Consider the following 27127-nt stretch of genomic DNA (forward strand, 5'->3'; position numbering starts at 1 on the left):
TTTGCAAAAGTATAGCAATCCCTTCCTCAATTCTTTGTTTTGAAACAGTCAGTTTCCCGATTCAGTCCATGATGAAATGTAAAGTAAAACAAAAAGATAAGGTCTTTACAACCGAAGGCTGAATCTGACCTTTTTGTTAGCATGATGTTATTCGAATGTGAATAAGCATATACAATGAAAATACCTTTGAGTCCACCAATTTCTCTTTAGTAAAGCATCCACCCTCATTTAAGACTACCTATGCAACAGTATATTTTTAGGTGACAAAGATATCTAAAGAAAGGCAAGGGGATAGCTGAGATAACAAGGTGTACAGCTGGATGAACACAGCAGGCCAGGCAGCATCAGAGGAGCAGGAAAGCTGACGTTTTGCGTTGAGACCCTTTCTTTTTCTGAAGAAGGGTCTCGACCCAAAATATCAGCTTTCCTCCTCCTCTGATGCTGCTTGGCCTGCTGTGTTCATCCAGCTCCACACCTTGTTATCTCAGATTCTCCAGCATCAGCAGTTCCTACTATCTCTGCAAAGGGATAGCTGACCATTTCGATACCTGCCAAATGAAAGGCAAAGGCTAATCTCATGGAAGTTTGAAAGTGATTTAGGAGAGAGCTTATCCCTGGGTTGGAAGAGAAATGTGGGAAGTGGGTTGTGATGGTTAGAAGGAAGTGGGTTGGTTACAGAAATCTATTTAAGGAGTACTTTAAAGGAAGAAAGATTGATAGAATGCTAGTCGAATTTAGGGAGAGAATTCTAAAGCTTAGGACCTGGACAGCTAAAGGCATGACCATCAGTGGTGGAACAATTAGAAATAGGGGTGCTCATGAAACCAGAATTGGAAGAATGCAAAATCATAGCGCTCCAGAACTGGTGAAAATCACAGAGTGACAAGGCAGGTGAGGCCAAGAGAGAATTTAAAAACAGTAATGAGATTTTAAAATCAAAACCTTGCTTTACTGGAAGCCAGTGCAGGTTAGCCAACACAGGGCAGATGGGTGTATGGAATTTGGCATGAATTAAGACCACAGGCAGTAGAGTTTGGAATGATTTCAATTTTTGGAGTATAGAACAAGTTAGCCAGTAATGTGAGATAACACGGTGTGAAGCTGGATGAACAAAGCATGCCAAGCAGCATCAGAGGAGCAGAAAAGTTAACGTTTCGGGTTGAGACCCTTCTTCAGAATGTGCTGGACTGGTCATGTCTAGAAGTAACAAAGACATGGATGAGAGTTTCAGCAGTGGATGAGGCAAACAGGAAGATCATGGCAGACTGTGGCCCAAGTTTCACATTCTAATAAACTCCATAGAACATAGAACAGTACAGCACAGAACAGGCCCTTCAGCCCACGATGTTGTGCCGACCATTGATCCTCATGTATGCACCCTCAAATTTCTGTGACCATATGCATGTCCAACAGTCTCTTAAATGTCCCCAATGACCTTGCTTCCACAACTGCTGCTGGCAACACATTCCGTGCTCTCACAACTCTCTGTGTAAAGAACCCGCCTCTGACATCCCCTCTATACTTTCCTCCAACCAGCTTAAAATTATGAACCCTCATGTTAGCCATTTCTGCCCTGGGAAATAGTCTCTGGCTATCAACTCTATCTATGCCTCTCATTATCTTGTATGCCTCAATTAGGTCCCCTCTCCTCCTCCTTTTCTCCAATGAAAAAAGTCCGAGCTCAGTCAACCTCCCTTCATAAGATAAGCCCTCCAATCCAGGCAGCATCCTGGTAAACCTCCTCTGAACCCTCTCCAAAGCATCCACATCTTTCCTATAATAGGGCGACCAGAACTGGACGCAGTATTCCAAGTGCGGTCTAACCAAAGTTTTATAGAGCTGCAACAAGATCTCACGACTCTTAAACTCAATCCCCCTGCTAATGAAAGCTAAAACACCACATGCTTTCTTAACAACCCTGTCCACTTGGGTGGCCATTTTAAGGGATCTATGTATCTGCACACCAAGATCCCTCTGTTCTTCCACACTGCCAAGAATCCTATCCTTAATCCTGTACTCAGCTTTCAAATTCGACCTTCCAAAATGCATCACCTCGCATTTATCCAGGTTGAACTCCATCTGCCACCTCTCAGCCCATCTCTGCATCCTGTCAATGTCCCGCTGCAGCCCACAACAGCCCTCTATACTGTCAACGATACCTCCAACCTTCGTGTCGTCTGCAAACTTGCTGACCCATCCTTCAATCCCCTCATCCAAGTCTTTGATTCCTTTCTTATTCAAGAATCTATTCATATCTGCTTCAGAAATATTCAGTGACTCCATTGTTCTCCGGATAAAACAGCTCCAAACACCCACCACCCACAGGAAAAAAGATCTCCTTATTTATGTCTTAAATAGATGATGCCTGATTTTAAACTATGTCCCCTAGTTCCAGTTCATTCTGCAAAGGGATACCTTCTTTTTAAGAATATACCTTATCAAGTCCCATCAGTATCACATCTTTCAATTAGATCAACTCTCATTCTTTAAAATTCCAATAAATACAGATCTAACCTTTCCTCATAACACTCTACTCCTTATTCTAGGAACCAGTCAAATGTAGCTGAGAAGTAGGAGGGCATCAATAATAGATGCAGTGGGAAACAGGTCTGGTGTGGGATGAAGAGGAGAAGGCATTGCAGGTTATATTCTGGATGTGATTGAACAGCCTTTCTTCATAGTTTATGGCTACATTGTGGCTACAATTTGAAATCAGAATTGTAGTTTTAATAAGATAAAATTTATTGAACTAAACTGATCCGCAGTAAATAAACTGCAACTAATTTAGTTACTTATAAAGAATGTCTTGTGGAATTCACACCTCTGCACAATCTTGCTTTAATAAAAACCATGCCGTCTTGCAAACTAGTCCGGTGCTGCTGATTAATTTAGCACTCTCACAATAATGATGTGCATAACTTGACCTTTCATAAGGTCCAGGCATAACAATTTTCCTCATTCGTTTAGTTTGACCTGTTCAATTAATGTGATTTAGTATCAGCCTTGGCTCTGTGGTAACTGTGCCAGTAGGTATGGTGATTCAAGTTTCATGTCAGAATTTCAGCCAAGAATGTAGGAAGACACTTTAGGATCAAACAGAAGTGCTATATTGTTATATGAAATGTTAGACTGGGGTCTATTTCCTTGTTAAACTGGATAAAATAAATGGAATGTTACTATCTCAAAAAGAGCATGGAAATCTCCTGGTGTTACGGCAACATTTAACTCTCTGCCAAAAGTAGATAATGGGTCGTTGGTTTCACTTTTTCTAATGTGGTACCTTGTTATAAATTGCATTTAATGAAAAGTAATTTATAAGCTTGAACATTTTAGAACATTTTGATCGTGCGTTAAAGGCAATGTCTCAGTGCCTTAAAAGCTCCTAAAATTCCATTTCATTTCAACTCTGATGAAGTGTTAATTCTTTTCCTCTACACAGATAGTGTCTGACCCATTTCTGAAGAAAGGTCCCGACCTGAAACATCAACTTTCCTGCTCCTCTGATGCTGCCTTGCCTGCTGTGTTCCTCCAGCTCCATTGTCTCCAGTGTCTGACCTGCTGTATTTCCCAAACCTTTATTATTCTTACTTCTTCAGCATCCACAATTTTTTTCTTTAATATTAACCTTAAATTTGTCTCTCTGTTACTGATTCTGCTGCCGCGGGAAATAATTGCTCCTCATTTAATCTTCCAAAGCTTGGAAGAGGATAACATTTACTACACATTGATTTGCCAGTAATACATTGAGGCCTTCACCAGATATCATAGTGGGATCCTTGGGGTGATGTGAGTGGGGCAGCGATTGTGGATGTGGTATAGATAGTAGAGATAGGAAGGGGTTTCAGATATAAAGGCAGGGATTGGCTTTCACTGGACACACCGCTTTCCTAATACCCAGTTCTTCAATTGGGCACTAAATGTCTTTGAAAGATGGACCTCCTGGAATATTGCTGGTAAACACAACCAAGTTTGCTGGCAGCCTTCCTAATGAACAGGAAACCCATATGAAGTGGGAAAACTCCCTGAAACACCAGCAAATCCTAGTAGACTGCAGAATATGATCTTAAATGAGTCTCAGCAGCCAGCATGCAGGTTCCTTACACTGGCCTATTTTCACCATGGACTCAACATCACTTTTTCCAGGATCTTCTGGTACAACCTTACCTGCGAGTATACCGAGACAGGATCCAATTGTAGCATGCAGACATATAATTGGAGATGAGATAATTAATGCAATAAGGAACACACCACCAATCCAGGGATTGTCACAGCCAAACACCTGGGCAACACCCATCGGGACAGCTCTAAGAAGCTGGTTAAAAAATAAGCAGGAAGTCATTATTTGATTTCTTTAAATGTGATGTCATGGAAGCTGCTGATTTATAAACACAAATGTCGTTTAAGGATCTTAAAATCATTCAGTTTTACATGTAACATTTTGTTGCAAATATTTAATACTGCTGATGTATATATGTGATAAATAATATATATGCCTGCCATTTCACAATAAAAGAAGTTAAGATTCTCCAGAGCAGTTTTACTCACCATGGTAACACTGAGATCTGCCCATGTGACATTGAACGGTCCAGCCACAGGTTGAATGAGAACCTGGGGAAAATGTTGGTTGTTATGTCCTGTAGCCGCCATAAACATCGACAGAATAATATTAAAAGGCAGTGTGAAAATAGGCAGATCCCATTTTTCCATTACAGAGGCCAAAGCACTTGAAAGCACAGGGCTGCAAAAGAGAAATTATTTTTACTGCAAATATGAGTTGGCTACCTTAATAATTTACAGAATGCCCAGTTACTTTTCTAAAGTTCAGGAAATGGTAAATTTTGCATTGCAAGTAATTCCTTCTACAGAGAACAGTAACAACAGCTTGCATTTAAACGGAACCTTTATATCCCAAGATGTGTCACAAAAGCGTTATCTAACAAAACCATGCCACATATATTAGGACAGGTGACCAAACGTTTGCTGGCAGAGATAAGTTATAAGAACAGTCTTAAAGGAAGAGGGAGATGGAGAGACAACAGCTTTAGAGAGAAACTAAAGAGTCTAGCACCTATGCAGCTAAAAGAACATTGCTAATTGTGGGGATGTCCAAAAGATTGGATTTGGACATCTCTGAACTTTATTAGACTGGGGGATGTTACAGAGATGAGATTATGGAAGGCTTTGAACAGAAGGATAAGAATTTCAAAACGGAGGAGCTCATGGACCTGGAATTAACATAAATCAGAAAGTAAGGGAATGACCGGATGGAGGATAACTTTTGCAGGATGAAACGTAAAACGTTGACTAAGATCATTGTAATAATTGAAACTACATCTAAAAGATGATGAGAATGAGAGATTGTATATTTGAGAAAAATGATGGGGTCAGTGATTGCTTGGTGGTCTCCAGAAGTAACAATGCAAGAAACCACGAAAGGAGATCTGCTAGATATTATTGGAATTATATTGAAATATTAATATTTCAAATAACATATCAAATATTGGGTTTTTTTTGTCAGTGGTGGATAAAATGTAGGAACACATCATTTTGAGAGGTAAATGAAATACAAAAGCAGTTTAGAATGAAAATCAGAGACTCCCCTCAGACAAGTCCATACAACAACAATAAATTTGTAATCTGATTTTCTATGAACAGAGATAGAATATGATGGTCAAAATTTTGAACAGAATAAAAAAAGGCACGAAATGGATGCTGTAACAACATAAGTTTATTTGAAAATGTACTCGCAGCATGGAATTTTGGATTTACTTACTGAATAAAATAATTTAAACCTGTGCAGAGCTGCTAAGACAGGCTCCTACTGGTTTAGCACTTGAACTCTAATTAAAAACAGTTTTCATGGGGTAGTAGATCTGAAGCGCTCACTTCCAATGAAGGTGTGCAGCGTGATGATTGAGATACGTTAATACATGGCATGATGGCTCAGAGTTCCAAGAGAGGGTAGGTAGGTTTTCAGATTGAACATTTTTTAAAGTTTTTGAGAAGACTTGTAGCTTAGGTTGTGGATGGCATTGTTGATTTGTTCGCTGAACTGGTAGGTTGGTTTGCCGACGTTTCATTGCCATACAAGGTAACATCATCAGTGCGCCTCTGATGAAGCCCTGTTGATCTGCCCTGCTTGTTATTTATGTGATCCAGTTTGAAGTGGTGGTTGGCCTCATTTCTGGTTCTGCTTTGCAGTGGTTGATATTTGGGTCGATTTCCACAGGTTTGTCGGTGGAGTTCTGGGTTGAGGAATTCCCATATGTGCTTTTGTTTGGCTGGTCCGAGGATGGTTACATTGTCCCAGTCGAATTGGTGGCCACCTTTGTCTGAGTGTATGGAAACGAGTGATGGTTGTGTCTCTTGGTAGCTAGTGTATGGTGGAAATATGCTGCTCAGAAGGGAAGGGGGAAGAGGAGCAGAGCAGTAGTCTTTGGGGACTCCATAGTTAGGAGGTTCTGTGGGGATGAGAGAGACCCACGGTTGGTGTGTTGCCTCCCCGATGCCAGGGTGCGTGACATCTCTGATCGTGTTTTTGGGATCCTTAAGCGGGAGGGGGAGCAGCCCCAAGTCGTGGTCCACATTGGCACCAACGACATAGGTAGGAAGAGAGATGGGGATTTAAGGCAGAAATTCAGGGAGCTAGGATGGAAGCTGAGAGCTAGGTCGAACAGAGTTGTTGTCTCTGGTTTGTTGCCCGTGCCACGTGCTAGTGAGGTGAGGAATAGGGAGAGAGAGGAGTTGAACACGTGGCTACAGGGATGGTGCAGGAGGGAGGGTTTTGGATTCTTGGATAACTGGGGCTCTTTCTGGGGTAGGTGGGAGCTCTACAAGCAGGATGGTCTTCACCTGAACCAGAGGGGTACCGATATCCTGCGGGGAAAATTTGCTAAGGCTATTCGGGTGGGTTTAAATTAATTCAGCAGGGGGATGGGCACCAAAATTGTAGTTTGACTATGGAAAAGGTTGAGAGTAAGGTGGTCCGAAATACAGTTTTAGGGATGCAAGATGGCACCGGCAAGCAAGAAGTTAGTTTGAAGTGTGTCTACTTCAATGCCAGGAGTGTCCGGAATAAGGTGGGCGAACGTGCAGCATGGGTTAGTACCTGGGACTTCGATTTTGTGGCCATTTCGGAGACATGGATAGAGCAGGGACAGGAATGGTTGTTGCAGGTTCTGGGATTTGGGTGTTTCAATAAGAACAGAGAAGATGGTAAAAGGAGGGGGAGGTGTGGCATTGTTGGTCAAGGACAGTATTACAGTTGCAGAAAGGATGTTTGGGGACTGGTCAACTGAGGTAGTATGGGCTGAGGTTAGAAACAGGAAAGGAAAGGTCACCCTGTTGGGAGTTTTCTGTAGGCCTCCGAATAGTTCCAGAGATGTAGAAGAAAGGATAACAAAGATGATTCTCAATAGGAGTGAGAGAGACAGGGTAGTTGTCATGGGGGACTTCAACTTTCCCAATATTGACTGGGAACACTATAGTTCGAGTGCTATAGATGGGTCAGTTTTTGTCCAGTGTGTGCAGGAGGGCCTCCTGACACAGTATGTAGATAGACCAACAAGGGGCGAAGCGACATTAGATTTGGTACTGGGTAATGAGCCCGGCCAGGTGTTAGATTTGAAAGTAGGTGAGCACTTTGGTGTCAGCGATCACAATTCTGTTATGTTTACTTTAGTGATGGAAAGGCATAGGTGTGCACCACTGGGCAAGAGTTATAGCTGGGGGAAAGGCAATTACGATGAGATTAGGCAAGATTTAGGGAGCATAGGATGGGGAAGGAAACTGCAGGGGATGGGCACATTAGAAATGTGGAGCTTATTCAAGGAAAAGCTCCTGTGTGTCCTAGATGAGTATGTACCTGTCAGGCAGGGAGGAAGCTGCAGAGCGCGGGAGCCGTGGTTTATGAAGGAGGTGGAATTTCTCTTCAAGAAGAAGGCAGCTTATGTTAGGATGAGATGTGAAGACCCAGTTAGGGCGCTTGAGGGCTACGAGGTAGCCAGGAAAGACCTAAAGAGAAAGCTCAGAAGAGCCAGGAGGAGACATGAGAAGTTGTTGGCAGATAGGATCAGGGTAAATCCTAAGGCTTTCTACAGGTATTTAAGGAATGAAAGAATGATGATAGTAAGATTAGGGCCAATCAAGGATAGTAGTGTAAGTTGTGTGTGGAGTCAGAGGAGATAGGGGAAGCACTAAATGAATATTTTTCAACAGTGTTCACGCTAGAAAACGACAATGTTGTCGAGGAGAATACTGAGATACAGGCTACTAGACTAGGTGGGATTGAGGTTCACAAGGAAGAGGTATTAGAAATCCTACAGAGGGTGAAGATAGATAAGTCCCCTGGGCCGGATGGGATTTATCCTAGGATCCTCTGGGAAGCCAGGGAGGAGATTGCTGAGCCTTTGGCATTGATCCTTAAATCGTCATTGTCTACAGGAATTGTGCCAGATGACTGGAGGATAGCAAATGTGGTTCCCCTGTTCAAGAAGGGGAGTAGAGACAACCCTGGTAATTATAGACCAGTGAGCCTTACCTCAGTTGTTGATAAAGTGTTGGAAAAGGTTATAAGGGATAGGATTTATAATCATCTAGAAAAGAATAAATTGATTAGGGATAGTCAGCATGGTTTTGTGAAGGATAGGTCGTGCCTCACAAACCTTATTGAGTTCTTTGAGAAGGTGACCAAGCAGGTAGATGAGAGTAAACCGGTTGATATGGTGCACATGGATTTCAGCAAGGCGTTCGATAAGGTTCCCCACTGTAGGCTATTGTACAAAATGCGGAGGAATGGAATTGTGGGAGATATAGCAGTTTGGATTGGAAATTGGCTTGCTGAAAAAAGACAGAGGGTGGTAGTTGACGGGAAATGTTCATCCTGGAGACCAGTTACTAGTGGTGTACTGCAAGGGTCGGTGTTGGGTCCACAGGCTTCCCAGAGGATCTTAGGATAAATGACCTGGATGAGGGCGTAGAAGGATGGGTTAGTAAATTTGCAGACAACACTAAGGTTGGTGGAGTTGTGGATAGTGATGAAGGATGCTGTAGGTTGCAGACAGACATAGATAAGCTCCAGAGCTGGGCTGAGAGGTGGCAAATGGAGTTTAATGCAGACAAGTGTGAAGTGATGCACTTTGGTAGGCGTAACCGGAAGGCAAAGTACTGGGCTAATGGTAAGATTCTTGGTAGTGTAGATGAACAGAGAGATCTCGGTGTCCATGTACACAGATCACTGAAAGTTGCCACCCAGGTTGACAGGGCTGTTAAGAAGGCATACAGTGTTTTAGCTTTTATTACTAGAGGGATCGTGTTCCAGAACCAAGAGGTTATGCTGCAGCTGTACAAAACTCTGGTGCGGCTGCACTTGGAGTATTGCGTATGGTTCTGGTCACTGCATTATAAGAAGGATGTGGAAGCTTTGGAAAGGGTGCAGAGGAGATTTACTAGGATGTTGCCTGGTATGGAGGGAAGGTCTTACGAGGAAAGGCTGAGGGACTTGAGGCTGTTTTCATTTGAGAGAAGAAGGTTGAGAGGTGACTTAATTGAAACATATAAAGTAATCAGCGGGTTAAATAGGGTGGATAGGGAGAGCCTTTTTCCTAGGATGGTGACGGCGAGCACGAGGGGGCATAGCTTTAAATTGAGGGGTGAAAGATATAGGACAGATGTCAGAGGTAGTTTCTTTACTCAGAGAGTAGTAAGGGAATGGAATGCTTTGCCTGCAACGGTTGTAGATTCGCCAACTTTAGGTACATTTAAGTCGTCATTCGATGAGCATATGGATGTACATGGAATATTGTAGGTAGATGGGCTTCAAATCAGTATGACAGGTCGGCACAACATTGAGGGCCGAAGGGCCTGTACTGTGCTGTAATGTTCTATGTTAAATAGACCCCATACACCGACAACTACAAAGCAGGACTAGAAATTAGGCCAACTGCCTCATCAAACCAGACCCACATACAGAACAAGTGGGACAGACCAAAAATGCTTCATTGGAGGCGTACTGATGATGTTATCCAGTTTGGTGACAACATGTCTGCAAACCTACCTACCAGCTCGGCAAACAAATCAACAACCCCATTGGAGGTCCTGCTGGAGAAGGTCCACAGAAGGAGGGATATGCTGAATGCACAGAGGAGAAGGGGTCTTAGTTGGCCTCCTGTTCCCATCTCGTGCAGTAGCTTGTGTTCTTCTGTCCCTTTCCTGCAGACCAAGGGGTGTCTTGTGGCAAGATGCTGATAATCTTCTAGCCTCTTCCTTGCTGTGATGCCTATGAGGTAGCCTACATGATAGAATAGCACAGCATTTATTCTTTTCAGATAATGTCCTCAGAAAAATGCCAAGACAAATGCTGATAAAGTTCTGAAATGTCACTGGACTTGAAATGTTGACTCTGATTTCTCTCCACATGCTGCCAGACCTGTTCAGTTTCTCCAGCAATTTGTGTTTTGTTTCAGATTTCCAGCATCCGCTGTTGTTTTATACTATATTATTGAAAAAATATGTTGGAGAACACTTGACGAAGTATCCCATAGAAATCCCTGATGTGTTTCAAGAGTCGTCTGCAAAACTTCAGCAACATGTGAATAGTAAAGGTTGGTTTCTTTCTTTAAATTGCTCTTGTGATTGATACTAGGACACAATGCTACCCAACAGAATGTCACTCAGCACCTTCAGGTACATGGATCCTTAAAATATCACACACAGGTGCAGAAAATAATCAAAGCTTGACATGATCAAAGTCTTCAAGATATTAACAGCAAAAGATAGAGTAGACAAAAATAAACTATTTCCACTGGTTGGGGATTCTGGAATTAGGAGCATAGTCTGAGAAATAGAGCCAGACTATTCAAGAGAGATGTTAGTAAGCACATTTATACACAAAGTGTGGTAGAGTTTTGGAGCTCTCTTCCATAAATGGCAGTGGATGGTAGATCAGTTGTTAATTTTAAATTTGACTGAAATATATTTTTGTTAAGTAAAGGTACTAAAGGAAATGGGCCAAAGGAGCTATGAAGTTAGGCCACAAATCAGCCATGCTATGATTGATCGGTAGAACATGTTCAAGGGGCTAAATGGTCTAGTCCTGTTTCTATATTCTTATGTCCTTATGTTCCTAATGGTGGAGCAGACACAATGCATTGAATGGGCCCATTTCTGCTCCTATGTCTTATGGTCTTAAGTTGGAGGACAGAGCTTATGGTCTGATGTTGTTGAACTCAATGTTGAGTCCTGAAGGCTTTCAAATGCCTAAACATAAAATGAGGTGCTGTTCCTTCATAACAAAGTGTGAAGCTGGATGAACACAGCAGGTCAAGCAGAATCTTAGGAGCACAAAAGCTGATGTTTCGGGCCTAGACCGTTCATCAGAAAAGGGGCATGGGGAGAGGATTCTGAAATAAATTGGAAGGAAGGGGAGGCGGATCGAAGGTGGATGGAAGAGAAGATATTTGGAGAGGAGGCAGACAAGTTAAAGGGGTGGTGGAGCCTGTAGAGGTGAGTATAGGTGGGGAGGTAGAGAGGGGATAGGTCAGTCCGGAGAGGACGGACAGGTCAAAGGGGCGGAATGAGGTTAGTAGGTAGGAAATAGGGGTGCGGCTTGAGGTGGGAGGAGGGGATAGGTGAGAGGAAGAGCAGGTTAGGCAGGCTGGGACGAGCTGGGCTGGTTTTGGGATGCAGTAGGGGGAGGGGAGATTTTGAAGCTTGTGAAATCCACATTGATACCATCGGGCTGCAGGGTTCCCAAGCGGAGTATGAGTTGCTGTTCCTGCAACCTTCGGGTGGCATCATTATGGCACTGCAAGAGGCCCAGGATGGACATGTTGTCTAAGGAATGCGAGGGGAAGTTGAAATGGTTCGCAACTGGGAGGTGCAGTTGTTTATTGCGAACCAAGCGGAGGTGTTCCGCAAAGTAGTCCCCAAGCCTCCGCTTGGTTTCCCCAATGTAGACGAAGCACTGCAGCAGGCCTAGGACAGAAGTGTTACCACAGCAGTATAATAGCGTATGAAAATGGTAAGTGACAGAGGTAGGGTCTTTCTTGAGGACGGAGCAGAGTAAAGACAGGGCAGAGTCTGTCAGGCAGTATGCATTTTATTTCACCCCATTTGTGAGCAGACAACACAGTAGACCAGTTTGATTTAAGTACGAGTAAATTGTTGATCACCTGGTGTGTTTGGAGCCTTGGGCATTGAGGGCAGTGGAAGAAAAGAGGAAAGCATTACACCTTCCAAATAGAATTCGGGAGTGTAGCTTGAAAGTAAGGAGAACAAGCTTATAACTGAGTTGAGCATTGTGAATCTGTAGAATTCCCTGCCCAGTGAAGCAGTTGAGGCTACCTCATTCAATGTTTTTAAGGTAAAGATAGATTTTTGAACAGTAAAGGAATTCAGGGTTATGGTGAGCAAGTGGGTAAGTGGAGCTGAGTCCTTGAAAAGCAGGCATGATCTTATTGGATGGTGAGAAGGTGACTGAGGACCCAGTTGGCCTACTCCTGCTCCAATTTTGTATGTTGTTATGTTCTTCTGTAATAGTATGGGAAAGTACCATGGAGAGGTGAAGAGGTGTTGGGAGTGACAGAGGAGTGGATCAGGGTGTGGCGAAGGGTCCCTGTAAAATGTTGACAGGGAAGGTAGGCAAAGACATTTTTGGTGGTGGCATACTGTTGAAAGTGGCCCAAAATGACAAAGGATGAACCATTGAATATTGAGGCTGGTGGGGTGGAAATGAAGGCAGGAGCAACCCTTTCATTGTTTGAGGAGACAGGGGAAAGATCTGTTCATGGTGAGATGATGAGGAGGAATTTCTTCACTTTAGAGAATGATGAGTCCTTGGAATTGTTATCCCAGAAGGCTATAGAGGCTGGGTGATTGCGCATATTCACAACAGAGATCAACAGATTTCTGGATATTAAAGGGATATGGGAATTGTGTTAGAAAATGGTAGTGGGCCAGAGGATCAGTCATGACTCAGTTGAATGGTAAAGTGATTTCTAAGCCAAATAGCCCGATCCTGCTCCTATTTCCTGTATCCCTATATAGCAGAACCTGCCGTAAATGTCTCAGCCTGGCTGGAGGGTAATGCGTGACTCATTAAGCAGCAGATATGAAAGAAGGTTCATTTCTTCCAATAACTTTGTAGTAGCAAAATCTGCCATTAACTGCTGAATTTCTCCAGCATTTTCTGTTTGTTTCAGATTTCCAACATCCGTAGTATTTTACTTTAATTGTTTATTTCAAATCCCATCGCGGCAGCCGGATAATTTACACTTTATGAAATAAATTTGGAATGAAACCTAGCTTCAATAATGGTGGCCATGATTACACATCAGTAAGGTAAATGAGCACAATTACCCAGTCCAGCCTATATGTGACTCAAGGCCCACAACAATGCAATTGACGGTTAACTGTCCTCTGAAATGGCCTTAAGCTACTTATATGTAATTATTGGGTCGATGACTTCAAACTTCCTTCTTACAGCACTGTGGGTGCAGCTATGTCAATTTTTTTTAAATGGAGAAAAACTACCAACAGCTATGGAACAGAGGGATTTGGGAATCCTCAGCCATGAATCACAAAAAGCTAGCAAAAAATTCAGTGGCTAGTTCTATGTTCTATGTAATAGTGAAGAAAAATAGAATGTTGGGCTTTATTTAAAATGGAATGCAGTACAAAAGTAGGGAGGTTTTGCTAAAACTATATCAGGCATGAATGTGACCATAATAAGATTACTGTGAACAGTTTTGGTCCCTGGATCAAATAACATTCACTAGGCTGAAAGCGGATATAAAGAGACTGTCTTATGAGGTCAGGTTGAGTAGATTGGACCTGTATTCAAAGAAACAAAGAAACCTACAGCACAGGAACAGACCCTTCGGCCCTCCAAGCCTGCGCTGATCAAGATCCTCTGACTAACCTGTCATCTATTTTCTAACAGTCTGTGTCACTTTGCTCCCTGACCATCCATGTACCTGTCCAAATACATCTTAAAAGACGCTAACATGTCTGCATCTACCACCTCCGCTGGCAACACGTTCCAGGCACCCACCACCCTCTGTGTAAAGAACTTTCTATGCATATCTCCCTTAAACTTTCCTCCTCTCACTTTGAACTCATGACCCCTAGTAATTGAGTCCTCCACTCTGGGAAAAAGCTTCTTGCTATCCACCCTGTCTATACCCCTCATGATTTTGTAGACCTCAATCAGGTCCCCCCTCAATCTCCGTCTTTCTAATGAAAATAATCCTAATCTACTCAACCTCTCTTCATAGCTAGCACCCTCCATACCAGGCAACATCCTGGTGAACCTCCTTTGCACCCTCTCCAAAGCATCCACTTCCTTTTGATAATGTGGTGACCAGAACTGCACACAGTATTCCAAATGTAGCTAAACCAAAGTCCTATACAATTGCAACATAACCTGCCAACTCTTGTGCTCAATACCCCGCCCAATGAAGGAAAGCATGCCATATGCCTTTTGGCCACCCCATTGACCTGCGTTGTCACCTTCAGGGAACACTGGACCTGAACACCTAGATCTCTCTGTTCATCAATTTTCCCTAGGACTTTTCCATTTACTGTATAGTTTGCCCTTGAATTTGATCTTCCAAAATGCATCACCTTGCATTTGCCCGGATTGAACTCCATCTGCCATTTATCTGCTCAACTCTCCAGTCTATCTATATTCTGCTGTAATCTCTGACAGTCCCCTTCACTATCAGCTACTCCACCAATCTTAGTGTCATCAGCAAACTTGCTGATCAGACCACCTACTCCTTCCTCCAGATCATTTACATATATCACAAACAACAGTGGTCCCAGCACAGATCCCTGTGGAATACCACAGGTCACAGGTCTCCAATTTGAGAAACTCCCTTCTACTACTCCCCTCTGTCTCCTGTTGCCTAGCCAGTTTTTTATCCATCTAGCTAGCACACCCTGGACCCCATGTGACTTCACTTTCTCCATCAGCCTTCCATGGGGAACCTTATCAAACACCTTACTTCATTACAATACAGAAGAATGAGAGGCAACCTCACTGATACATTCAAGATTCTTAACTGGCTTGACAGAGTAGATGCAGAAAGGTTGTTTCCATTGTGGGAGAGTCTAGGACTAAAGATGTAATTTCAGAATAAGGGGTCGCATATTTAAAACAAATGTGATGGGGAATTTCTTCTCTAAGAGGGTTGTGAGTCTGTGGAGTTCTTTACCACAGTGCGCTGTTGATGCTGGGACATTAAGTATATTTAAGGCTAAGATAGACAGATTTTTAATCAGTAAGGGAATTGAGGATTTTGGGGAAACGGCAGCAAGGTGGTGTTGAGGATTATCAGATCAGCCATGATCTCGTTGTACGGCAGAGTAGACTCGATGGACTGAACAGCCTACTTTTGCTGCAACGTCTTATGGTCTTACATGGACTGCAGTGATTCAAGATGGCAGCATATCACCCAGGACAATGAGGGATGAGCAATAAATGCAGGCCTTGCCTGTAGTTTCCAGGTCTCCAGACTAAAATAATTTGGTACTTTAGATAGAAAAGACAATGCTGTTCTTCTCGTTTCTAGAAACTTTTAATATTGCATTGAAGGTTCTTACTCTTACAATGATCATAACATAATGGGCCTTTAATCATGGTCTTTTAAGTGTTCACTCTAAATTGCATGGAAAAAATAAGGATTAACGATGGTAAAAAAATGCAGGTGATTAAACTTTAGGAAATTAATTACATCAGATAGGAAACATTAAAGGCTTGCAACATAAAGGTTGAAGGAGAAAAAATGTCTGAAATGCACTGTAGCTCATTAAATACAGGAAAAAATGATTAGAACATAGTATTCTGATTTGTATTAGAAAGGTCAAATTCATAATTCTGTGTATTACGAGTCAACTAGCACAACATTTAGAAATACTGAAGTTAATTAAGAAGAAAAGAAGTCCAGCTTATTTAACATGAATGAAAGGAATAACTTGATGCCAAGATCGGGATTATGATAGATGGGCAGATCATGGTTAACAGATTTATTGCTAAGATATTTGTCATAGAATCATACAGCATGAAAACAGACCCTTTAGTCCAACTAGTCCATGCTGACCATGTTCCCAGACTAAACTTATCCCACTTGTCTGAGTTTGGCCCATATTCCTCCAAACTTTTCCTATTCATGCACTTATCCAAATGTCTTTTAAATATTGTAACTGAACCTGCATCCATCACTTCCTCCTGCAGCTCATTCCACACACAAACCACTCTCTGCATTAAAAAGTTGCCCTTCATGTCCTTTTTAATAACTTTCTCCTCTCATTTTAAAAATATAACCCCTAGTTTTAATTTCCCCCACTTGGGGCAAAAGGTATTTTTAGAAAAGTGAAACATTATGAAGCCACATTTTGTACACAACTATCCTGCTCATCACATACATGACTTGCTGTAAGGTATGAAGGCATAGTTGTTATGTCACTAGACATGCAGTTTGGAGACCTGAATTCAAATCCTACTGTAGCAACTGTGTAATTTAAATTCAGTTAATAAAATAAATAATATTTTAAAATTAATGTCACAGAACTATCTTTAGGGAAGAAAGCATGCTATTCTGGCAGCACTCTCATTACTGCCCTCCGAAATGGCTGAGCAAGCTCATAGTTGTATCAAACGGCTTTGGAAAGGTATAAAAAGATTTAACCAGATGAATGACTCAATAAAAGCTTAAATACTGAATATGATGCATCCAGCACAAGTGACCATCTAAAATCATCCTCACTAACTTTTGAGCATACACCAGAATTGGGGTGTCTCACATAAAACCATAAGAAATAGAAGCAACAGGCCAGATAGCCTCGAGAGCCTGCCCTGCAATTGAACAAAATCATGGTTGATCTCTCCTTAATCAGGCCCCAACCTCTCCATCGTGTCAGCTCAGCTTAGCGATCAACTCCCTGATATTTCAAAAATCAATATACTTTGTCTTTAATTATTTTTGACTTCCACAACTTTCTGGGGTAGTGAATTCCAGATATTTACTACACTCTGGAAGAAAGTATTCTTTGCATCTTAGTTTTAAATCAGTGACCCCTTATTTTCTATGCCCCTAATTCAATATTCCCCCACTAATGGAAACATTTTGTCAATATCCACCTTGTAAAGACCCCTCAAAATTGTGTTTGTTCCTATACAATCATCCAGCATTCTTCTAAACTCTGAAGAATAAAAACCTAGAATGTTTAGGCCTATTGATAAGTCAACCTCTTCATCTTAGAAATTAATCAATATATCCTTTTTAACATATGGGGACTAAAACTGGATGCAGAACTCCTGGTGTGGCTTGGCAACATCCTATTGGTAAGGAGGTGGTGTCGGTGTTGGACTGGGTTGGACAAGGTCAAAAATCACACTCCAAATAAACCTGTTGGATGATAACATGGTTTCATGCGATTTTTGACCCTGTTGTAAAAAGAATTCCCTGGCTTTTCACTCCAACTTCTAGAAATAGTTCATTTATTCTCAGGAACAAAAACAAGTGTTGCTGGAAAAGCTCAGCAGGTCTGACGGGTCTCCTCAAACTTTGAGGAAGTCTTGAGGAAGGATCACTGGACCTGAAACATTAACTCTGAATTTTTCTTCACAAGTGCTGTGACTTGTTGAGCTTTTCCAGCAACTTCTGTTTTTGTTCCTGACTTACAGCATCTGCAGTTCTTTCGTTTTCCATTTACTCTTGATTGCTTGCTGTGTCTGCATTCTAACCTTTTGTGTTTCATGCACAGAAACACCCAGCTCCCTCTACACTGCACTTTCTTGGCGTCTCTCTCCTTTAACTAATGGTCTGTCTTTTACTTTTCTCTACCAAATTGCCTGACATCACATTTTCCTACATTAAACATCATCTGCCAATTTTTCTTTGCCACTCTTTCAATCAATTTATATTTCCTTGCAGATTCCTTATTTCGGCTTGACAATATGTCCTCCCAACAATTTTTGTATTGTTATCATATTAGGAGATGTTACACTCAGCCCCTCCACAAGTCATTAATAGAGATTGTAAACAGTTGAGGCACATGGACCAATCCTATGGCACTCCACAAGTTGTATATTTCCAACCATTAAGGTCCATTAAATTGACTATGTGTCTTGTGTGTCAACTGATTCTCAATCCATGTTAATATGTTAACCCCAATCCTGGGAACTCCTATTGTGTACAGTAACCTCTTTGGGTCACCTTCTGAAAATCTGCTTGTTCTTGTTCATCAGCACTTGTTATATCCTCAAAGAACTCTAACAAATTTATCAACCACAATTTCCTTCCCAAAACTCTGTTTGATTTAACTAAGCTTTTCTAAATGTTCTGCTATTTCTGGCATTTTCTCATCACCGAATTATAAATGTCCATACTTGCAGAATCAGAACTTTTGCACGTGTCGCAGACATTTCCCATCATTATCTCCTTGTATGGGTGTTCCAACTAGCAAGACAAATTGAGCAGAATTGGCAACAAAATCAGTAGGAAGCATTTTCATTTTAAATTTATCAACAAATAGTAAGTTAGTTAACAGGCCTATAAAGGGAGAAAAGGGCATATCAGAATGTTTGCTTATGTAAATGTTTATATAGATTTTTTAAATAAATCATAGAAATTGTAGAATCTCATATTCTTGTGGTGACCAAAAATAATGTCCTATCTGATCATCAGGCTTATAAGAATTGCATCTAAAATTCATGCAGCAGGCAAGGATTAGTAATGGCAAGAATCAAAACAAAACTATGAGCATTTAAACTTTAAAAAATCAATTAAACCAGATTGGACAAAATAAAGACCTGATGACATGCAGCTTGGAGAAGGGAGAGTTTTGTCTGAAATGCATTGTTGTTCATTAAATGCAGGAAAAATACCAGAGATAAGAAAATAAAATTCCAGCTTGTTTTTGAAAGGTCACATTTCTAATCTTGTATATTACTCGCCAGCTAGTACAACATTAGAGTCGTAAAAACAAACCAGAGATTAATTGCAAAGAAAGCAATTCAAGCAGATTTAACATGAAGAAAGGGAATAACTCCAAGCTAACAAAGGGATTGCGACAGGTAAATCATGCTTAACAAATTTATTACAAGGGCATTTGTTCTTTTGGAAAATCTAGACTTGCAATGAAATAAAGAATTTTTTTCTCTCTTTACCAAGTTTCTTCTCACCCACACCCATCACATTTCTGATGCCTTTTATTCAGTTCATGATGAATATTCAATCTCTTCATACCCGTATCCCATGGGACTGCATGAACACTCTCCTCCTCTTCCCTGAACAAGGCCTATAAAGTCTTCATGCATCATTACCTGACAGGACTTGTTGTCAAATTTAACAACTTCTTCTTTCACTCTAATCAGTTCTTTCAAATCAATGTGTGGCTATCGAACTCAGTACGGATCCTAGACATGCACATTTTAAAATAAAACACACAGAATATCAGTTTTGCCAGCTTGAATCAGGCCTCCTCCCTTGACCTCATTTTCTGTTCCATTGATGGAAGTGGAAATTTCCGTTAACGTTTTCTGAAATTGCCACTCTTCCTTTCTTTTCACATGTCCCATCTGACAGTTTACTTTCATTACTCAAATTCTGTAACTCATTTTCTAGGTATAGGCTATTGACCACTGTAAGCTCATTGACATTCACAACTGCCTTGACCGCACGTTCTTGTTCTCTTTTTTTCCAAAAGGTCTTTAATTCTGTCAAGTGCTCCATTGTATCTGTTACAACATTGACACTATTTATATTAATGCTTTCAATGCGCTTTATCTTTTTCTCACCCAAAGATCTTCCCCCAGTGTGGTGTGCAAGGTCCTCGAATACATCCTTTCCAATTTAGGCACTTCTGCTCTAACCAATGGCTCAGATCCTAGAGCTGCAGTCCTGCCACATCCAGTCATGAATGGTGGTGGACAATTAAACAACTCACTGAAGGAGGGGAGGTGACTCCACAAATATCCACATCCTCAATGATGAGGGCACCTAACACATCAGTACAAAAGGTAGGGTTGAAGCATTCACAATAATCTTCAGCCAGAAGGGCCAAGTGGATGATCCATCTTGGTCTCCTCCAAAAGGCCCTAGCATCACAAGATGGTCTTCAGTTAATTCAAATTTCCTCACGTGATAACAAGAAACAGTTGGAGGCAATGGATACTGCAAAGGCTATGGGCATCAACAATATTCCTGCAACAGTACTGAAGACTTGTGTTTCCGAACTATTCAGTACCCTTTACGCAGAGAGTTGTGAGAGCATGGAATGCGTTGCCAGCAGCAGTTGTGGAAGCAAGGTCATTGGGGTCATTTAAGAGACTGCTGGACATGTATATGGTCACAGAAATTTGAGGGTGCATACATGAGGATCAATGGTCGGCACAACATTGTGGGCTGAAGGGCCTGTTCTGTGCTGTACTGTTCTATGTTCTAGTACCCAAGTCCAAGCTGTTCTCCGCTGAACAAGCTGAACAGCTTCGGCTTGGCTGACAAGTGGGAAGAAACATTTGCAGCATACAAATAACAGGCAATGATCATCTCCAATTTGAGACAATCTAACCTTCACCCCTTGATGTTCAATAGCATAGCCATCAGTAAACCTCCCACTAGTAACATCCTGGAGGCTACCATTAATCAGAAACTGTACTGGTCGAGCCAAATAAATACAAAGATTAAACAAGCAAGCCAAAGGCTAGGAATGCTGCAGCACGTAACTCACCTCTTGACTCCCAAGACCCTGCCCACCATCTATAATGCACTAGTGAGAAGCGTGATGGAATATTCATCACTTGCCCGGATTGGTACAGCTCTAACAACTCTCAAAAAGCTTGACACCATCCAGAACAAAGCAGCCCACTTGACTGGTACCACATCACAAAAATGTACTCCCACCATCAACAATGCTAAGCAGCAGCAAGGTGTATTATCTACAACATGCACTGTAGAAAAATTGAAAGATCCTGAGATAGCACTTCCCAAACCAATGATCACTACCATCTGGAAGAACAAGGGCAGCAGATGCAAGGAAACACCACCACCTGTGAGTTCTCCTCCAAGCCACTCACCATTCTGACTCAGAAATATATCACTGTCGCTTTACTGTTGCTGGGTTAAAAATCTGGAATTTCCCGCTAATTGGCATCGTGTGTCAGCCTACAGCACATATGGACTGCAGTAATTCAAGAAGGCGGTTCACCACTATTTCCTCAAAGGTATCTAGGGACGGGAAATAAAGCCAGACCAGCCAGCAACAGCCACATATGCCTGTGTAAGAGAAAACTTCCCTTCCCTCCCAGAATTGTGAGTTTCCCTTGACTTCACCTCCCACTCCACCAGCTTCCAGATGGAATGTTTTATCTTCTACATCCACCAGCTTCAATGTCATGTGATTACCAAACTCATCCCCTCCATCCTCCTTTCCATACTCTAAAGGGGCCATCCCTTTCATAACACCTTTATCAACTCCTCAGTCAGTCTGAAAACCCTTTTCTTTAGCACTTTTGCATCTTCAGTAGTTCAAGAAAGCAGCTCTCCATCACAGAAGAGAGCCAACATCTAGAGTTGTCAAGAGTGCAATGTTTTAACTGGGACTGAATTAATCCAGAACTCCATTAGTTTATTAAAAGCTGAGTTGCAGGAAAGAAAAGCTTGATTGACAGCTCTGACTTTCTAAAATTCCTGACTCCTGCAACCTGTCTCAAAAATGAAAATCCAGGCCTAAGAGTTCCGTGGTTGTCATGTAAGCTGACAGCAGGTACCTCATGTCTTATAACAACCTCAAGCATGCTTGTTAGTCCCACCAGTGAACTATAAACTAGGCATACTGTTTATAAATTTTGTCAAAAAATTAAGGGAAACATAGCTGCCGATGAAAGTCCCTTGCTAGCTTATGGTAGGCAAATGAGAGTTTCAATTGGTTCATGGGTGTCAGGTGAATGTCCAGTTGTGGTTATCCATCCATGCCAAAGATTCCAACCAATGATATCGGAAACAGTAGAGGATAGTATTGGGCACAATTACTGTGCCTTATGAAGTGTTGGCATCTTGGTATTTGTTGCAGTGGGGTTATATTAACAAGGGGTTAGAATGCACAACAGTTAAAACTTCATTTTCTTTATCATAGAATAAAATAAAATCCTCACAGTGTGGAAACAGGCCATTCAACATATCACCCTGACCCATTCCTGCAACCCTGCATTTCCTGTGGCTAATGCACTTAACATACACATCCCTGAGCAAAACGGGCAATTTAGCCAACCCACCTAACTTGCAAATCTTTGGACTGTGGTAGGAAACCCACATAGACACAGGGAGGACCTGCAAACTCCACACAGACAGTTGCCTGAGGCTAGAATCGAACCCAGGTCCCTGGGCACTCTGGGGCAACAGTGCTAACAACTGAGTTACTGTGACCCAATATAAACTCTTTCAAGTATAACAAGTCACACCCCATGATCTTCATCCTATTTCTTTGTTCTTTATTTGCACCCACTAAAGAATTTCTGTCCAGTGGACATTGCTGCAATTCATTCATGTAGAAGACCATTCTCATCAATTCAATTAATATAAAGGCGTACTTCAGCTGTGACAAGGCATGCTTAGATTAAAATTGTACTTGATGAGAACAACTGAAGGTTACAAGAAAAGGAATTAACAGAAAGGTCAATTTGCTAAATGAGCCGTAGCTTGTTAACTTAGCAATCCTCACAACATTCTTTATGTTTGGACACACGCAGAGTAATGGCAAAGTGTGGGTTCAATTCCCAGACCGGCTGCGGGTTACCATAAAGTTCTCTTCTTCTCAACGTCTCCCATCGCCTGAGGAGTGCTGGCCCTCAGGTTAAACGATCACCAACCTTTTCTCCTATGGTTTGGTAAGACTATAGCGACTTTTCTTACTCACTCACTCCTCAACATCATCATCTGAAAATAGAATACCACACGAAGAACAACAAATTCATTTACACACACCTCAATTTTTCTCATGCTTCAAAACTGTCTGATATCTAGCACAGGAAGAGCAGAAAATTTCTCAACACTAAATCTGGGAAGACTGAAGCAATTATCTTTGGTTCATAGCACACACTATCCCTAAACACTGATTCTATTCTTTGGCAACATCAGAGGCTGAACCTAATTACTCTTAAGCTCGTTGTCATGCTTGATCCAAAGATGAGTTTCCTCTCACGCATCTGTACAAACACCAGAACCAGAACAAGGGCCAAGAAAGAAACAGCCATTGAATGCCTTGAACACATTGCCCACCATTCTGTGTGGCCTAACTTCATGTACTCATCTTTGTCCCTTGCTCCGTAGGACTTCAAGTTGACAGAAATCTTTCAAATTCAGATTTGATATCCATATATTAAGTTAGATCAACAGATATTCAAACCAGAGGGCACTTGAGGGGACAAATAAATCAAAAGAATACCTAATAAATGGTAAATTTATGAGAAGTGTGGAAGGAAACGAACCTTGAAGTACATGTCTATAGATCCCTCAAGTAGCAAGACAGATAAATAAGACGGTCAAGAAAGCATCCAATATAAGCTTACAATATAAGAATAATGACATTCAGCAGAACTGTAGAGCAGTTCAATTAGACCAGGGCTCAATTACTGCATACAGTTCTGCTCACATTACACGAAGGACATCATCACATCATAGAGTGCACAGAGGAGACTTAAAATTTTACCAAGAATGGAAAATTTTAAGTATGAGGTAAGATGAGACAGGTTGGGATTATTTTAATAGAATTTAGGAGGCTAAGGGGAGATTGACTGAAGTCTATCAAATTATGAGGGGCCTAAGTAAAGTGGAAAGGTAAGGTCAATTTTCATTTGTAGAGGGCAGCCAATTTCCATAGATTTATAGAAATTTATAGATGACAGAGGAGTTGAAGAGTAATTTTTCATTTGGAGAATGGTGGGAATCTGTAATTCACTGTCTGAAAAAAATTATTGAGGCAGAAATTCTCATTGCATTTAAAACACACATGAATATGCAGTTGTGGTGACGGAGACCACAGGGAGTTATGGTCTAAGAGCTGGAAGGTGAAATAAGACTTGTTGGCACTTCCTCTGCAGGCATAGAGATAATTGACCGATTGCCATACATCTTCATATATGAATCCTCTAACAATTAACTTGATAATTAATCTAGAATCAATTGTCATTTGCAAAGAAGAGTTTGAAGCTTCATTTTGTGTGCAAAAGTAAACCTTAATTTCACTTTAAGAAGTGTCAAAAATTCAGTTTTAGACAATGCTCTCTGGATTGCGCTAAAGCTGAATGTTACATAGCCCCACTGGGTTTGATTTTGATAGACATACACACATACATGAAATAGGTTGGGTGCCAAGCTCATCACCTTCCCAGCTACTGCATGGTTGTTCACCAAATACGGTTGGAAGGATCGTGAATTGTATTAACTTTACTTCGAAGAACAGGGGCAGTAGATACATGGGAACACGACCACCTGCAAGTTCCCCTCCAAGCTACTCACTATCCTGACTTGGAAATATATCACATTCCTTCATGGTTGTTGGAATTAAATTCTGAAATCCCCTCCCTAGTGGTACTAAGGGTCTACATACAGAACATGCACTGTAGCAGTTCAAGAAGACAGCTCACCACTACCTTCTCAAGGACAAATAAGGAAGGTCAAGGGCCAGTCTATGGCATCAATGACTTGCCCTTGACCTACATGCCAAAGTAGAGCATTTAGAAACGTGAAACATACACAAGCAGTCAGCATGTCTTCATGACAAAACATCCTGCCTGACAAATTTATTGAATGTTTGAGGAGATAAGAAGCAGGAATAGATAAACAGGAACCTGCAGATGTCATATGTTTGGACTTCCAAAAGGAGTTTGATAAGGTACTGCACACAAGCCCACTTCACGAGAAAGGACCCAATGATTTTAGGGGTGGGATATTAATAGGGAATGGAGGATTAGTTAACTAATAGAGATGACGTGGAAGAGCCAAGATCAGAAGTCACATGACATCAGGACATAGTCCAACAGGTTTATTTGAAATCACAAACTTCTGGAGTGCTGCTCCTTTGTCAGTTGAAGTCACTTTATCCGGTTGAAGGACCAGTGCTCCGAGAGCTTATGATTTCAAATAAACCTGTTGGACTGTAACCTGGTGTCGTGTGACTTCTAACGAATAGAGGACAGAGAATTGAAATAAAGATATTTTCAGGATGGCCACCTGGATAGCCACAGACACTGGTGCTGGGCCTGCTATTACTTACAATATATATTAATGACTGGATGATGGAAGTGAATATACAGTGGATGACACAAAATTAAGTGGAAGGCAAGTAGTGAGATTGACACAGGAGTGTACCGGTTATGAGTGGGGAAAACATGGCAGATGGAATATAATTATTTTGGGAATATTTGAGTTATACACTTTGTCAGGAAAAATAGATCAGAATATTATTTAAGCTGAAAAGACTGCAGAATTCTGCAACACAGAGAGTTTCAGGGTCCTCATGCATGAATCACAAAAGGCTAGCATCCAAGTTCAGTGAAGAGTAGGGAAGGCAAATGGCCTTTGCCTTTATTTCAAAGAGTATAAATTAGAAATATAAGGAGGTCTTGCTAAAATGATACAAGGCACGAGTTTGGCTGCACCGTAGGAAACTGTGAACAGTTTTATACACCTTATCTAAAGAAAGATAAACTGGCAGTGTTGGCAGTCCACAAAAGTCCACCATCACACCCTGGCAATGAACTCCTACAACCTCTTCCATCAGGCAGAGGGAAATAAACAGGAAAGAAGAATTGTGGTTGATCAGATAAGCCATGATCTCATTGAACAGCGGAGTGAGCCTGATGCTCCAAATTGTTTACATCTGATGCTTTGTCTTAGTGTTTGGCCTGTGGACAGGTTTCCCAATGTTGGCACAAAAACAAAGTCGCTGGAAAAGCTCAGCAGGTCTGGCAGCATCTGTGAAAGAAAAAACAAAATTAATGTTTTGGGTCCGGTGACCTTTCTTCAGAGGAAGTTCTGAGGAAGGGTCACCGGACCCAAAATGTTAACTCTTGTTTTTGCTTCACAGATGCTGCCAGACCTGCTGAGCTTTTCCAGCGACTTTGTTTTTGTTCCTGATTTACAGCATCTGTAGTTCTTCTGGTTCTCTCAATGTTGGCCCTCATCCTCAGACGTTGGGAAGGACTTGGCAGGGTAAGGAGTGCTGTGTTTGCTGTTGATCCTTCCAATGCATAATTACATGCTCAATATGCATCTGACTTAATTATGTTTTTCAAAGGGCAGTTCAGAGTCAAACACTTTCTATTTACACATCATCACGTGTAGTTAAGACGAGGAGACAATGGCAGACTTCCCCCACCTTGCCACGCCCACAAATGACAGTAAACCAGATTAAATCATCAACGGGCAATGGTTTTAATATAGTTGAATTCTAGATTTTATTGAATTCAAATTTCATCACCTCCTATGGTAGGATTTGAACCAGTTTCTCAATTAATAGTCTAGTGATATTACCATTATGCCACAGCCTCTCCTTATTATCCATTTCCTTAGCATCTACATTCAGCAGGCGCACATTCTGAATGCATGTAGATTTCAGTCTTTTTGTTGCAATATTTCAGCCATACTTTTATTGGAAAGTTTAAAAATATTCAGAGTTATTAATAAACAGTATAATTAACATTATTCTGAAATAGAATACATAAAGAAATTGAATGTAGAATATGTGCTTCAACTTTTCTAAATGTGTGTGAAAATAATTTGCTTCCATACCATAATGATGACATCACAGTTGCTGGCAATAACAGCCACCAATACCAATCTCCTTTATTAGAAAATGTAGCCAGTATAAAGCCAACCAAGATGCCATTGTATCCATGAAGCCCTGCTGCAATATCAGATCTGTAAAAAAAACATAATTTAGTCCAATATTTCATAACACAACATTTCTAACTACATTTAAGGGGACAATGAATTTTTTTGTTGATTTTTTTTGGAGTGACTGCAAATGGGTTAAAGCAACAGATCAGGGCCATACTGTGCTGAAGGAAATTTAGTCTTGTTAATCAATCCCTTGGAATTTCTTGGCCGAATTCTAAACTGCCCCC

The 27127-nt window shown here is 41.3% G+C and overlaps 1 protein-coding gene across 1 annotated transcript in view; it reads right to left on the reverse strand.

Annotated features, from left to right (window-relative positions):
* The window catches only part of LOC125458206 (urea transporter 2-like), a 58535-nt gene that overhangs the window by 14615 nt on the left and 16793 nt on the right, over positions 1–27127 (reverse strand). The window contains exons 4-6 of the mRNA XM_048543243.2: positions 26793–26921; positions 4546–4738; positions 4165–4312 (exon numbers count right to left, since the gene is read on the reverse strand). Of these exons, the coding sequence (XP_048399200.1) occupies positions 4165–4312; positions 4546–4738; positions 26793–26921 (470 nt within the window). The remainder of the gene's footprint in view (positions 1–4164; positions 4313–4545; positions 4739–26792; positions 26922–27127) is intronic.

This window comes from Stegostoma tigrinum, chromosome 1 (assembly GCF_030684315.1).
Source record: "Stegostoma tigrinum isolate sSteTig4 chromosome 1, sSteTig4.hap1, whole genome shotgun sequence".
NCBI lineage: Eukaryota > Metazoa > Chordata > Chondrichthyes > Orectolobiformes > Stegostomatidae > Stegostoma > Stegostoma tigrinum.